At 38.7% G+C, this 16,503-nt stretch overlaps 1 protein-coding gene across 6 annotated transcripts in view; it reads right to left on the bottom strand.

Annotated features, from left to right (window-relative positions):
- Positions 1-193: 193 nt before the first annotated feature.
- Positions 194-16,503, bottom strand: part of LOC100646726 (protein neuralized) — a 121,216-nt gene continuing 104,906 nt past the window's right edge. For 5 of the 6 annotated variants that reach the window (XM_048412337.1, XM_012317252.3, XM_012317253.3 and 2 more), the window contains 3 exons: positions 12,442-12,608; positions 7,819-8,387; positions 194-6,546 (listed from right to left, as the gene is read on the bottom strand). In XM_048412337.1, the coding sequence (XP_048268294.1) occupies positions 5,421-6,546; positions 7,819-8,387; positions 12,442-12,608 (1,862 nt within the window). In that variant the 3' untranslated portion in view covers positions 194-5,420. Of the gene's footprint in view, positions 6,547-7,818; positions 8,388-12,441; positions 12,609-13,392; positions 14,774-16,503 lie in introns of those variants that run through there. The other variant, XM_012317249.3, reaches the window with a different exon arrangement.

Raw genomic sequence — 16,503 nt, 5'->3', positions numbered from 1 at the left:
TTACAAGATATAATAGAATAATATTTGATAAAATCTCTTTCAACATTTTTCTTATTTATTCCACATAAATCAACTTCTTTGGACTATCAATAAAATTCTTCAACTAATTGGTCTAACTAAACTGTCAGCTCTTGAAATAATTCAGGTATTCTTATAAAGAAGAGGATGATACAACTGGAGGAAGACACAAAGATTCATAGATATTACAGGCTTTTTATTGTGTAGGACAGCACGCGGCTACACGAATTATATTACATATGTATAAATTCGTAATCGACAGCTTTACAGTTACAGAGAACTTTTATCGCACATAGAATCATCTTTCAATCTCGAGGGGAGGGACAAGGGTGACATCTTTTCTTCTATTTTTTCCATTTTCTTTCTTTCCAAACCACGACGTAACGGACAGTACACTCGGTGTAACAACATGACATGAAAACGCGCTTCGAAGCGTTTCCATTGCGGGCAACGCACGCTTCGAAATTGCTTTTCTTCTTTCTTTTTTCTTTTTGTGCGCATTCTCGCCGAGTGGTACAAGACAAACTCAATAATAATATAATCAATAATAATAAACCTAATAGTAATATCGATAATAGAAATAATAATAAAAAAAATAATGATAAAATATAAAAGAAGATCTGGACGAGTGTCCTCGCGTGACAATCGAGAAAAGGAAATCCCAATTTGCTGGTCGAGTACGTCTATTATATAAAAAGAAAAAAAAAGAAAAAGATGCGTTTGCGATGAAAAAACGGCGAAGGATGATGAATGTAGGGGAACGTGAGAAGAACCACAACGACGATGATGAAAAATAAAAAACATCGATCGATCGGTACACCGACATACAATGATAATATATCACGACGACAATGACCCGGTGGCATCAACGAGAGCGTCTGTTCATTCGATTCTTAGGATAATAATCAATATATAATATTTATCTAGAATATCGTTCATCGACAAAGAAAAAGGATACCATCGATCGTTTTTGTTCGTAGGTTCACACGTTCAATGGCGGAACTTTAGTCTTTCTTATTTTCTTCTTCTAGATTTTCTGGTAAAACACGAAACGGGAAGAGCAAATATTGAACGACGTTTCGCCTGTGACACCTTTCATCGAAGTCAAACGCGATCACGACTATTATGATTCTATCGTAAATAGAGTATCCTAATAAAAAGATTCTCGTTGCGCGTGCCATGTGACTTGGTATGCTTTTGCTCGACACGCGCCATATATTAGCAAATTCTTTCTTTTAAAACTTTGTATTTTATAAAATTTCTGTTCATTTTCTCTCATTCACATACAAATACACCTACGCGATCCTTTCATACTTTTTTATCTCTCTCTCTCTCTCTCTCCTTTTCCTTTTTCTTTCTTCTTCTCTCTCCCTCTCATACTCTGACCGCTTTTCTTCTCTTTTTCTTTTAGAGACCATCTTTTTTCTTTCTCTCCTTAATTCAAATACAATTATCATCATCATTATCATCATCATTTATCTCATCATTTCTTTTTTGGATTGGCAGGCAAGTTAAAGCTGCCGCTCGCTGGACTAGAGATTTCACTACTCTTTATTGCGCATCCGTTGTCCGACGACAGTATTCTTCTTTCGCTCCTTGTGTCTCTTTCTTTCTCATTGTCGCTTTGCTCTCGCATCAACGGGAACGGCTAGGAACCGCAATCCCAATTTACGTGATGTGACCTCTCTCATCTCTTCCTGACTCTTTACGATACCTCTGTCTCAAGCTTTCTTTTCATCTTTCATTCTCTCTCTCTCTCTCTCTCTCTCTCTCTCTCTCTCTCTCCAGCGAATGTTTCTTTTTATTATTCTTTATTTCATTTTAAATATATATGCTCATGAGCATTTCTTCGCCAGGCGAACAATTTGCCCTCATCGACAAATACGTTTGTCAGGGGAAGAGCCGCTCGACGCTAATCATTACTTTTCGCCGGATTTTTCGATATCACGCTGTGAATAATCGTTGAACGAGCAACCACAATTCCCTTTTAACTAAACACATTAAAGACTAATTCTTGCGATTTGTGATACGTTTGTTTCAAACTTGAGCAACAAAAATTGGAAATTAAAATTAGGTAGCTTAAAAAATAATGAACTTGGTTCTTTTAATTTTGTAGAGACTAGACTGGTAAAGTGGCAGTTGTGTTTCTGTATATTTCATATAAGAAGTATTTAAGTACCTACATCTATAAAACATATTACACGAATGTCGAGTGTCTTGAACGCAACTCAATATACATAATTGTTTCTTACGCTGAAACACACGTAACCAGTGTTTGATTATTGTCAATACAACTTAGGCATAAAGTATAATACCTCATGTGGTCTTGGCCAATTCCAAACATTAAATAATATCGAATTTTTCCAATAAATAAATTCCCTCGAAAATTAAAGCAATCTCTTATTTCCTACAATTCTTAATTCTCCTAAAAACAGCAAAAAGTTAACATCTAATTTCCGTTCAAACGCATCACAAACACGGTTTAAGCTCGAGTACTATCAAGAACCAAATTTCAGGAACCAGAAGATCAAAGACAGGTATACCGATATGATAAATAGCGTAATAATTGTGTTGCTCGTCACTTTACCCTCACAAACGTTTGAAACGCCATGATAATTGTGAGCTGGGCTCAACGGAGCGAAGGCGTAGAGCAAGGATTATTACCGGAAACGAATCGAACGGATCGGGAGACGAACTTCTGGCCAGGGCGATCTCTGTCGATCGATAGGAGGAAGCTCAGACGAGCAACGCGAGTCACACGACGCGAGATGCCGACTGTCGGTAAAATGTCTATAAGGCACGGCCTCGAGGACGCTCGTCTCTCGTCGTCGTTAGGATTTCGTTCTTTTTTTTTTTACTTGATTTTTTGTGTCCGTGGGCCGAGTGGAAGAGGGAAACGTCGCCGTCTTCGGCTTCGTCTCGCTGCTGTACGAAAATAAAGCGCTCACATGGAGAGGATGATCCTCGTGTACTCGACAGACCGTGCAACAAAATCGTTGTTATCGTTCCACGGCCAGTCGACTTGATATTTCGTTCGCGTCGAAGAAACGCGAACTCGTAGGGGCAGTAATTACTCGTCCAGGCAAATTACAATCGCAAAATGCATGTTCCAATCGCTGGACGACGATTAGAATGATCGAACGAGACGCTACGAAATTCTATAAATCGCTTTTAGTCCATAACAAATGAGAGACTCGATGGCCGAGAAAGGTTAGGTCCAGATAATCGAAACTTAATTGTTTGGCTTAGTTAAGTGTATACGAATGTTTTGAGGATTCGAAGTTCTTGGAATTCGATCGTCTGCTTGGCTATCGAGCACCTCAAATAATTCCATTTTAGTCGTCAACACTGATAAAAGCCTCTAAACATTGCCCCTTAGAACGCTATGCAATCTAGTGTATAGTAACTTCGCTTGTACTTTTGTCGTCAATAAAGTTAGGAATATAACGCGGAGATCTGCGGTTAGAGATATGTTTAGCGTCTCGCTGGACCGCTCCTTATGACGAATAATTTTTATACAAATGATCCTTGGCCTTCGTTGCCCTGATTTTTGGCGTTTAGAGGTTTTGAAACTTGTACTGTATGGTTTTGGAAAACTAACATTGTAACTTCATCGTTTAGATGAACTCTAGTTATTTTTCTTTAATCTTGTGTAATCCAACTGACTCAATGTATAAATTGTTTCTCGCTATAATACTAGGCAAGGTTTCTATGATGTCAGATAACATAGCTAATATCAAATATAGCACGAAGGATTATTTTTCATAAAGATTCTACAATATTAAAAGAGTAGCGAAATTATAATCCAAAAGAACGTTATTTACACTCGAAAACCTCAACCCTCGCAATTAGACCAATTAAACGTAGATTCTGGATAAAAAACGTGTCGCTAAGATCTGCACATTGCAACTGCCAGAGACGAGTATACATTGTTTCTTCGTGTAGCATTTGGGAGCGCGCGAATTCGGTAGAAAACGGTAATGCTAAGTTCTAAAACGTATCAAAAACCATCGTCCTTCTAAGGCTGGCTGCGTGGAGGACTGCGTGCGAGTTCGTATTGAAACGTACGCAGAGCGGGGGAGGAATCATACGTGTCGCGTTGTTTCTTTGGTAATACGTACGACGTTTATACGTAGTAGTCAGTTATACACACACCACAGTTATTTATGGTCGCTCGAACCGCTAACAACTTCAAAGTTATACATTACACATCCAGGCGTTATTGTCGAAAGTAACAAACGAGGAAAGGACGCGTACTCGTGCGTCCTGCAAGCTCGAGGACACGATTATGACGCGGTCGTTCCAACTTTGCGAGAGCAAATTAAAAAACGAAGGAGTAAAACGAATAACATAAAAACCCAGATAAGGTTGTGAAAGCGACGTAAATTCTAACTTACACGCGCCCTACGGCGCCTGCCTTAATAATCACACGAGCTTATTTTACTTCATTGTTAAATAAAATAAAATTGAATCGGTCTCGACTGATCCAGATGGCGCTCTTTTTGGAGACGATGGTCTGATCTGTTCACAGCGATAAAAAATAATGATACCCATCGTTAGGGTGACTTTTCTCCATATAAGAATAACGTGACGACCACTATTGTCGTTGTAGAATCGTGATAATAATATTACTAGTCGTACAAATAAAAATAATAACTAAAGGCTGAGAATAGTAGCAGCAGTAAGTGGTAATGATAGTAACGGTAGCGATAATATATATACTATATATAATGTCGATTGTGAAAATATCTAAGATCAATGTTACTCTCTTTCTTTCTTAGTTTCTTCATTCACTCGTTCCTTCGTCTTTCATACGTTCACTCATTCCTTTTGTTCTCTGCCAAGCTCGAAGGCGTACACAGAATCTTTATGTCACTCGTTTGCAACCGAATACGATAGTTCAACGACACTGTGCGAATCTCATTGACGTTACAAGGACAGCAAAACCGCCGATGAACCAAAACCTCCCAGTCTTTAGGGTTCAACGAAGATACTTCGCGTGTTCTCGTCTCACAATCCTATATAAATTTGGTGGTAATAAACGCGATTGATCTCATCCTTTCATCTGAGTTATCATTTCCACGTCATCTTCACTGCTTTTTTAAAGTTCTAAGATCCTGAGAATCTCGTAACAACAATACTACTCATCACCAAATAGGACCAAATTTGCAAAAGAATGAGCAGAAGAACAGTTGGATGCTTCTACGAACTTGTTATCGAAGATATCATTTATCCTGAGCATAAATGTAGTTTCTCCACAGACGAGAACTCCAAAATATCGTATGCGATGAACTGTACGACAATGACGGCGGTTGTTTGCTCCGAGAGAAAACGAATCAACGCGACTTGGTCGGGCATCAGCCCCTGGAACCGTTCCTTCCGCGGAGTGGCCGTGCCGTCGTTCAGGATCTATAGATACGGATCACATCCCTAATGGTCGCTCTACAGAGTGGGCAATGTCCGCCACCCTTGCCGCACCACTGTTGAATAGCGCAAGGATAGCACATACACATGTGACCGCACATGTACAGCACACTGTCGATGCTTCTTTCATAGCAGACCGAACACTCGTTTGGCTGTCCAGGCGTAGGTTGGAGGCCTTCGCTCCACTGCTGCAGGTGGGAAGACGCCTGAGAGGTAAGAGTACCGTCAAGACTCTGGTAATTTACTGGCTCCACGTACGTAGAGGAGCCTGTACTGGCCATGGTGCCTGTCAAAGGCGGTGAGGACTGTCTGGAAGATCCAGGATGCGACGTGGACGCCGTAGACGCCGTGGACGACGAAGCAGTGACTGCTGGAGGGTGCGCGTGTTGACTCCTATGCCCAGCGGAGGCGTAAGTAGGCTGTGGCGTTGATGAGGACGGTGTAACATAACCAGTCTGAGGAGGAAGATTCACCACCAGTACGGTGCCTCCGCCAATGGCTGGTTTGAACTGAACCATCTCAGAAAATCTGGACAGTTCTGTAGCTGCGTTACTGTGGTTGCAGTGCTGCTGTTGTTGTTGCTGTTGCTGCTGTTGTAAGATGGTAGCTGGCGATGGATTGCTTTGACGCTGTCGCGGTGGCGACGTGGGCCTCTCAGCCAGCATCCTGACTCGTTGCGTGCTACCGTACACATCGAAGAACGCCCATAATTGAAGACTTTGGTCCACGTGCATCACTACGTTCGGTGGTCCACCATTCTTACTCATTTGAACTTCGCCAAAGTGAGTTACCGTGAAGGCTATCTCATCACCAGGTTGAGGGCTGGATGCCACATCCTTAGAGACTACCCAATATTCTGGACGATCCAGTAGTAGATCACTGTCGTCGGGTAGATCCTCGGCGGTCAGCCGAGCTGGGTCGCAAGAAGTCAGACCTAGAGCCAAAGCACCCACGTACATAGGCTCTGTAGCGAGGATCTGCACGACCAATCGCTCCCCCAGTAGCAGTGGCTGGCTCGTAAACGCATAGCCGTGACAGAATTCCGTGTCGGTTCGCGTCGCTACGCACTGCTGGTTACTGAAGCGGATGTTTCTACCTCGGGTCCTGGAAAATGAAGGAACCAAGAATCCATTAGAGGATAGTCTACTGCGGAACGGTAGCCACGATGGAAATGTCAGTTTAAAGCAAGCTGACGTTGCCTTGATGTTTAATGTCGAAGGATTAGGATGTGGAGGAGAGATGTCACGGTGTAGATTTGAAGTCATTTATTATGTAGATAGGTGAAGCTTTTACGTGGCGAGTATGATAGAAGATCTTGTAGTTAAGTGAAGGGAAGTTTAAATTAATTCTAAGAATGTGTATATTAAATTTTGAAATCTTAATTAGTTGTAGCAATGAGATACTATCATGAGAGATATGTTGAAAGAGTTATGGATTGAATTGAGCAATTTGCGCTATGTACACTTTCATAAACTGATCATGTTTGAATCAATATTCAGGATTTGATAATTTATAGAAATTCACAGAAAACTTAAAAATATCGTTTAGAGGTCATTTATATGAAGGAAACAATTAAAGAGTACATAATTTCAACGCGAAGTACATTGAATTTCCCAAAAAGGCCTTGTTAGTATTCACCCATTGTAAGGCCACACGGAACAGACATAACACGCGATGGTAATCGACGCGAGTTAGAGAACAAATAACACCGGAAGACCATTCTAACTGTACAATGTGGCTACGAACGAATCGATAGCAGCCCATGAGATTCTTACAGTCTTGTATCGTGCTAATTCAATTCTTGTCACGATTCTTATAATTTAAATTATCTGAAAGCTTCAGAACAAAACTGGTACAAACATTCTACTCAACCATATTTTGCTTTAGGTGAGATAGAACATGGACCTATCGATCTCTTCCTGAAGTTTCGTTTTTATGCCAACAACGTATAAAGAACTATCAAATCGTGAAAATTTTCATCTATGTTCAGCACTGTCTCGTTATATATATATTACTTTATACTGGGATAAAATAGAACCTACTAATCTCTTCTTGAACCCTATTTCTTACACCAACTATAAAGCCGTGTCTTCACTGAAGCAACAACGGCCAACCTTTCGTTACTCTTTCATGTTTCTTGAGAAAGTCGTCAGTGTGGACAAACAAGAGCCGACAAAACAGCTCCTCGTTTTTGGTGCTTCAGTGGAGATTCGGTTTAGAGTTCCAAAGTTTGTAAAAAGCTTCATTTGTGATCATCACAGTCTCTAACCACCATTATGTTCAAAAAGGTTAAAGCTCGATCTTACGATCATGGTGCTCGGTGAGAAGATGCTTTTGATGCGATTACGAGACAAAGGGATTCCCGAAGATACTCACAAGTGGAAGGGTAACGGCGTGAAGATGACACCGGCAGGCTGAAACCTGAGTCCGGGTAACTCGACGTCGGGCTCATGATGGATCGAAATGCCCTGCATGGATGGAACGATGATCCTCTCGACGTCTCTGCTCGCGTTGCTCGCGTCGTCCATGGCCGAGTGCCTGCTGTGCTGCGCGTTATCCTCGTTGCTATGCTCGGTGCCTCTCCTGATGTTGTTGAAATGTTGTCTGTTAGGATCGACAAACTCGATGGCGGTGCTGTTGCCATAGACATCGATGATAGCCCACAATGGACCTCGTGTCTCGATACCGCTGAAGAAAACGCCCTTTTCCTCGCCATTTACACCGAAGTGCACGTCCCCAGCGGACGTGACGTAATAGAAGAGCACCGTGTCCCTTTCGGCGAACCTCTCGGCCATGGCCTTCGCCCAGTAACCGGGTTTGTTCGTCAAGTCCGGACAGGCGTACCTTGGAAGGCCATTTCGCAGGTTGATCGGGTCGTTGCTAGTGAAACCAAAGCGAATCACGCCGCTCCAATTATCCGAGATCTCGAGGAATTTGACACAGATCTGAAAAAAGAACAAAGAGATTGCTTAGAATAAAACGAACTTCAAATCAACTCAGCGGGAACTTATCTTAGCTTTCACAATCCAAAGATTAATTACAAATTTCACGCTGGATATTAAATGGTCTTATTGTTATACCTTGGGGGATTGTCATTGATCCTAATGGAGTTGTGATACGAAGAAAGGGGTGGTTGTTAATGACGTTACGATGATAGATTGTGATATGTGGTAGTTAAGATTATGATATGAAAAGAGGTGGTTTTTATAATATTATGTTAACAGATTATAATAATAATAATCCTACATCGGAGATTGAGTCATTGAGAAATTATTGCCGTTTTGGATTAATGGAACTATTACGATCTTTAAGATTTTAGTATTTAATCAAGTCTCGTTATTTTACCCAGAGATTCTGTATTTAATGACTGTAATGTAATGTACTGATTGTGAATGAAGATGATAATGATAGAAGAACTACGTTTCGAATTAATTGTAAGTCTGAGGAATTCTGTGATGTAGAAATGTTTGTGGGCATTTATGATTAATCGTAACACTTCTCACTCAACTCTAATAAGAACGTTTCACAATTTCAATTTATCAATTTCCGACGAACGCATATAAGATTTCGCGCAATTATCGTTTAATACCTTTTACGTACTTTGGAAATGCTTCACTCATTGAGCAACGAGATCAACCGGAATTCAGGTTGGCAATTAAAACATTTGGAGTCCTACGATTTCTTTCAAATTACTAACATTCTATCGGAAGTCGATACATCACGACGAGCTCACTAAATCACTGACCTACAAATTTATCATGAGAATCCTTTTAATAGGTCGTAACTACCTGAACCTTCTGTTCCTAGAATTCTGATGGGACGAACTTTCCGATTTTATCAAGTAAATACAACAGTTCTTCTCTTAGCTTTCAAATTATTCTCCAGCTGTAAATTATTTTCGTTATTCTCCAAGGAATATTCCCGTTTTTACGCAATTCGTAGTGTTCAATCACGGGATTTCGTGTACGACAAGACTCTTTTTCACTACCAAGTTCGGCCACGTTATGTCACGAGGCTGAACGTGACGAAAATCTTAAAGGCGATAGTTAACAGAGGGGAACAGTTACGAAATATCGAGTTCGCGCCGATGTTCTTTTTCCTAGAACCGAATGTCTTTGCTGATGGCTTTGCCTTTTAAACGATTTACGTTTAAACCGCTAACTTCGCGGTTTACGATTCTTTATTACGGCCGACGAAACCAGGAAACCGATGAAATAGATCTACTCGAAGCGTTTCGGAGAAAACGCGTACAATAGAGAAATTTCATAGATACTTTCGATTTTTATGCGATTTTACGGACAGAGTTATAACGTACGTTATAATCAATATCGTTAGATAAGAATGGAAAGGAAGAAATATACTATTGATGATTGACTTAATTGCGTCAATTCTGTCGAGTGACGCAAAGACGCGCGATTATGATTTCTCTCCTAGTAATTTAAGATATAATTTCTAAGACTAGTGCACCTACGCAAATACCTTAGAATGATTCCATCATTTCTATCGACTTTCAAATTCTCGACAAATGTTGCTGGCGAACATATTACATATATTTCTTGGATTATAAATAAAAAAATTAAGCCATTGAATTTGCCTATTCAATTTGCCGGAACTCTTTCACTCAAAACGAGATTTAAATTTGATCAAAACAGATCTATACAGAAACAATGTTTGCAGTGTTAATTTCATTTTCTCCATTCGAACCTAATCAAAACGAGTCGAAAATTAATTGCTGCAATTTATAAAATACACGTACATAGAGGTAACTTTATAAATTCGTCATTGGACATTTACCGACTATCGAAAAATCAATATTTGGCGAAGATCTCGAAGATAAACACAACACTTGTGATATTTGCTGGATATCACATAGAGATAGATATCAAGTCAAGATAACTCATATTCCAAAGCTCTCTATATATATACTTTAAAAAAAAGGTAAAATTCGTATTAGAAATTATTGTTCTCGTTCAACAAACGCACGTCATATTTCTTTTATGAAAATTCAAATTCAATTCTAATTATACCTTTAGTTCTTTAAACTGATGATTAGATTAATTACAAATTATACATAACGTTTTAATATCTTGCACATAATACGATATCATAGCAACGAGCAATTAATGCTATCGAAACAAACACCAATAGAAGCGCATGACAAGAGGTTGAGATTGAAACAAATCGCACAAGTCTCGCGAGACAAATCGAATCGTTTATCAAGCGATGGTGGAAATTCGATATTCCAAGGCGTTTAGTGAAATCCACGACGAGCCTTCGAATGGCTCGCCCACGCTCTCTTCCACAACGTAACTTCGTACCCGTTGCCACGCGCTTCCATTCCGAATCAATGAACTCGAATCAGCTGGACAACTTTGCGTATAGAAGATCCTGTTCAGTCAAGAAATAACAATTGACCCAAAAACGCAATTCGATTTTTTTCTTTGAATACAATTTTTTTACCCACTCATGTATTATTCTAGTACTGTGTAAATATTATTTCAAAAAAGTACTTAAACCTTCAACCCTCGGTAATTAGTCCCCATTACATTTTTATTCCTAATTGGCTGCTCTGTTTTCATATAGCTTTTAACCAACTCGCATGTTCCTTTGGAACTGTTCAAACATTACTTCAGAAAAGTGCTTAAGCTTTTAACCCCCAATAAATGACTTCCATTATATTTCCACCCTTAATTGGTTCCTGGTACTTTTCCAGACGTTACAGATCACTACAATGAAACTGTACATTTAGCTATTTCTCATGTCTGATACAAATCTGATACAATCTAATCTAATTTTAACTCATTGCCATTCGTTTTTATTTCAACTCTGAGAAAGCAAATCTATTGAATAATAACATAATCGTATTCTAAAGAAAAGATTGGAGAAAGAAAACAAATAATAACCTCGACTTCCCCTCTACGTTTTAACATTACAAAAGATCCTCAAAAGATCTATCCCATGTAAAGTTTAAAACAAAGACTTATTTTTTAACATGGAGAAAATCTCCATAAACGCACAACACCCATTTTTCTGAAGTAACATTTAACCCTTTGCGGTTAGCATAGCTTTCTGGTGGCGCTATTAATTAGCGAGAAAGCAAATGTACTTTTAATTAATTTAGAAACAAAGTTACCACAGATCACACATTTCTTACTATTGCGTTTCTATTTTGATTTAATGTATTCGTATCGGCTGAGAAACAAACTGGATTTTACTAAATGATCTCCTCGAGAAAAAAATCTAAACCGATCTAATCTAAAGCTAAATTATCAGCCCACGTGAAATGACTCGGCCATTCTTCAGGGTCAGTCGCTCGTTAAGTTCGAGAGACGCATGCAGAAAATGCAAATGACGAAAGCTGTCGAGCGGAACAACAGTCACCCGATTCTCACAATTAACCGTCGCCCTGGTGTATACGATTTACGGGCAGAGAACGAGGAAACGCGGGAAAAACGGTGTTTTCCACCGTGGGGAAATATCTGCGGCTCGAATCGATTAATTGCATCGACCTCGCTGAGGCTTGTTATTACGCGTGTTGGTTGACTTCGACAGTGTGTTTCCTGAGAATGTTGCACTCGTGTTGGTATAATTGCGGATTTGATGATTGATGAGCTTTTTTCAGTGAGATTTGAACGAAGAATGATGTATAACTTTGACTAATTCTCTGGTTACATTGTTTCGTGAAATTGATGGATTAGTACTATCTTTTAGATTAAGAAAATTAGATTAAAACTAATTAATTTTGTTAATTATTACGACAAATATATTGAGAGCGTCGGTAAACACGTACATAATTAATTATGCGTGAAATTCTAGTCAAGGAAATAAATATTTAAGAGTATGTTAATAGAACTTGTTCCTAATTATCTATTTATAAATTGTCCACTTTACAATAATTGTCTTTTGTTAGACATTTTTCAAAATTTGTTACGACATATTAATATCGAATAATTTGATAAGTAAATCGAGCGAATGGTGACAATTTTTAGTGAAATTTACCTTTTCGCCAACCCGGACGGGTCGTGCGCTGAATGTGATGCCCCTGCAGAAGCTTTCGTATCTTCTGGCGATGGTCCCGCCATTGCAGAGTCTGATATTCTCACCATGAACCTGATGGAACGTCAGTGGCGGTAGATTGTTGGTGCCTGCACTGGATGATCTTGGTGCTGTAACAATAAATAAATGCCACACGTTAATCTATATTTGAAGATTTTCTAATTCTACATAATTTGATAATTTGATTTAATAATTCCACACGCATTAAATTTAATAAACTTCATAATCAAAGGCAATAAAAGGAACCTTGAATTACTGAGATATGCATAATTTACTCTTTACGAATTCTTAAGGTACGTCATAAAAATATAACATATTCTTTTGAAACTAACTAAAAGGACTTGGTGTGTTTAAATCTTATCAAAACAAAAGCTGAACCTAAATAAAATTCCATCAAAAGAATTCAACAGTTTCACCTATTATATCATCAAAACACATCATTATATAACTCTATAATTGGCTATAATTGACCCTCACAGAAGGCACACGAAAATGAAAGGAGTGTTTATGGATGAAGACCCACGAGCTTTCCTCCAGGAACTCAAAGGGTTCCGCTAAAGAATAGTCCACAGGTCGATCGACATCTATGAAATAAGATTTAAGTCAAATTACACGATTTCCCAACGGAACCATTATAAAAATAATAATACATCAGAATGGGTCTCAATTTTCGTCGACTTCTGCCCACACGTATTTCCAAAGATCCTCAATTATCGTGAATATAGAAACTTGTAAAAGGAAAACGTTATGAGAACCGGAAAATTCCTTCGAGTCAGTCTCTTTGCACGAAACAAAAGCGGCCAAGGAAAGTGATGGAGATACATAGATGGTTGTATAACGAATAGAGATAGAGAACAGATGGAATTCGATCGAGAAACTGAAATGCAAAACCACCTCTCGTGGCAGCTCGAGCGTTTCCACTTCGGTATTTCATAACTCCGACTCGGTGATCCGGAATGCGAGAGTTCTGACAGGATATTCCCAGGCTACGTCCAGGATATTCCCAGCCCACAACTGGAAACGTCGCCATTCCCAATGGTCCATGCGAAATCAAGGACCGATCGGTTTTGTCCGCGATCACAGAACAAATTTTTAATTTCTGATTTTTACATGTGATTTCTAATTTATGCATGGACGTTGATAATTGGGCAAATTTTCAATCTGTCCTCTGCTGGTTATCGATAAAAAAATTTGAAAACTTGCCTGTGTTTGAACTGATTGGGTTTAGTCTAGGACATAGACAGAAGATGGCAACTTTTATACATTTTATACAGACCTTGGCAAATTTAGAAGCGAATTTTAAATAGAAATATGTCCAAAAACTGTAAATTTAAAGATTTGCCAGTATCTGAGAATTTTGTGATTGATGGAAATTTTTTCTCAAGTTGTTAAGTTAATTTAATACTTGATATCGTAATTTTTTGATGTAATTGCAATATAGTTTCTTGGAACCTTATTTTTTTTATAGGAACAATTAAGTTAATATATCATTTTAAGCTTGGAGAAACTTGGAAAGAAGTGATAACATTCGATGAGATTATTAACCATTTTATGTTTTTATCAAATACAATTAATTATATATGTAGACCTTTTTGGCTCCGATTATGCTAATTCAACAAGGCAATGCAATGTTAAAGCTTGAAAGGAAGCGATAAGACTCGATCAGTACAGTTCTGTATGTAAATTTAAGATAGCGTTTTATCTATTTCGTTCATGGTGCAACTAATTAAAGCTGACGCAACTTAAACAGAAGATATAAGTTCAATTAACGTATATGAACGGAGTTTAGAGTACGATGCGTTATATTACTATACAACACACCATAATACCGATAACCAGAGATCTAAGTAATTTTCCAACTACAATTCTAATTGGAACTAGACAATTTTAACGAATTAACAATCATTCTCCACTACTAAACCAAATTGGACTTCATACATGAAAAAATAAGTCACTCTATTCTCATCACCAAAAAATGTCACAGAATTTTTCTCGCGTAAAGCTAATCTGCTCGATAAATATAATCAAAACCAAAATCAAGATATTAAAAGATGGACCAACGAAGTACCACTTCTTTGCTTGTGCAACTAAAACATTTAAAAATGAACCAGCAGAGGATCACGAATTTTAAAAACCAAATAAGATACAAAAAGAAATCAACCAGCAAAAAATCACAATTTTAATGAACCAACTAAGATACAAAAAAAATGAATCAGCAAAAGATTTCAACGAAAAAAAAGTCGAAAAATCACGGGATTAACATGGACCACAACCGTCACGAACGACAGTCCAGTTCCGACTGACTATCGATATGCGCAGGGAGGCGGTGTGTATCGCAGTCGACATCGTACGTGCGCCACGCACCGGAAACCACACGCTACTCAAGCGGAAGCGGCCGCGGCACAAGGAGTAAGGAGCATCGGCCGATACGCTTTCTCCGAGAGCGGATGCGCGCCGAAAAGTGCCGTTAACAATAACCGGCAACAGGAAGCGTGCGCCACTCCTCGACTTTTGCGGGCTTCCGTCATTTCTCATACATATCAACGTTGGTAGGACTGTTGGTTCGAGTGCAGATTTTCTCAGCTATAAGAATAAGCGCGACGGTTCCATCGTCGCCATTTCTCTAGATTACGTTGAGAGCTGACTATCATTGGAAAAGGAAATGCACTTCTTCCGCTTTAGTTTATATCTTTCTGGTTCTTTTACTTTTGATGAAATTTTACGCTCGAGCTTCGAAATTTTAAGCTTTGCCAAACTTGAAGCGATATATTAGTTTCATTTCACTATTGTTGAAATTGTTGGAGAAATAACACAGAGAAATGATTATTGAGATAAGCCTTTGGTTGGTTTTTAACAGTATGTAATTTATATTATTGTATTTGTAAACTTTATTTTGTGAAGATGGAATTAGGAAACTGTTGAGGAATTGTAAGAAATAATGGCGAGTGTATTGCAGATCGAAATAAACTTTAAATACTCTTTTTATCGTTGCACAGATAAAAATACAAAAATATCGTATGAACTGACTTGGCAACAATTAATCGCCTGACACAATTTCTCTCTTTATTTGTTACATTAACGGTATTGTTTCTCTTTTAGGAGTAACTGGAACTTCTTGCGGAACATCCTAAAGAAGAACATGTATGTTTTCAAAATTCCAGATTATCATATTTGAAATTAGATATTTCTTATTCCTCACTTAACTATAATTTCCACAAATCTCAAAAAGCAGATACCTGACAAAATGTCACAGTACTTCTATCGAAAAGCAAAACTATCGAAAATTGATCAAGCACGAACCACATTCCTTTATAACAACCAATTCCAATATTCCGTAAATTAGCTAAAGTTCTTGATATTAGAAGCACAAAGTCGTGAAAATATGAAATTCAAAATAAATTCCAGCGTTCTATACTTTTACACTAATGTGACTCATCTGTACGACTTTATCGGTCACCAGGGAGTACAGAAAAATGCTACAAATACTCAGCAAGAAGTTGCACGGTGGCATTAATTCGCTAACGAACCGAAACTGCGGTCCCTGTTTTCCGATCGATCCAGTCGGTCACGATTCATGGATCACCAGCAAAAATAACACACGGACGGATGCCGGTTTCTCACGGTCTGACTAAGGCGCGTGTTATGAACCAGTCGACCACTCGATTGTAATTTCTAATTCGTTCGTCACCCCAGCGCGAACGCTTTCGCTTCTTTTTCATTCGAGATACCGTTAGCTCGTAACGCGCCACTTTTCTACGATTCAAAGGGAATCCACGGCCGATAATCGAGTTCGATCAGTAGAAACGATCGCGTGCAGCCCTTCCAACGATCGTTCTGCTTTTTCTCTCGGCTTTTCAGTGCGCGAGAAATTGTGAAAGATTATGTCTTTGCGGAGTCAAGTGATATATAAGTGGGTTTGGTTTTGGTTTTGGTGGGAATGAAGAGAAAGATTCTTATTGACAGATTTATTGAGAGGTTTATTTTATTGGTTACTCTGTACGTTTC

This window comes from Bombus terrestris, chromosome 15 (assembly GCF_910591885.1).
Source record: "Bombus terrestris chromosome 15, iyBomTerr1.2, whole genome shotgun sequence".
Taxonomy (NCBI): Eukaryota; Metazoa; Arthropoda; class Insecta; order Hymenoptera; family Apidae; genus Bombus; species Bombus terrestris.
The sequence above is the reverse complement of the archived record's forward strand: the minus strand, read 5'-3'. Positions and strand labels throughout refer to the sequence as shown.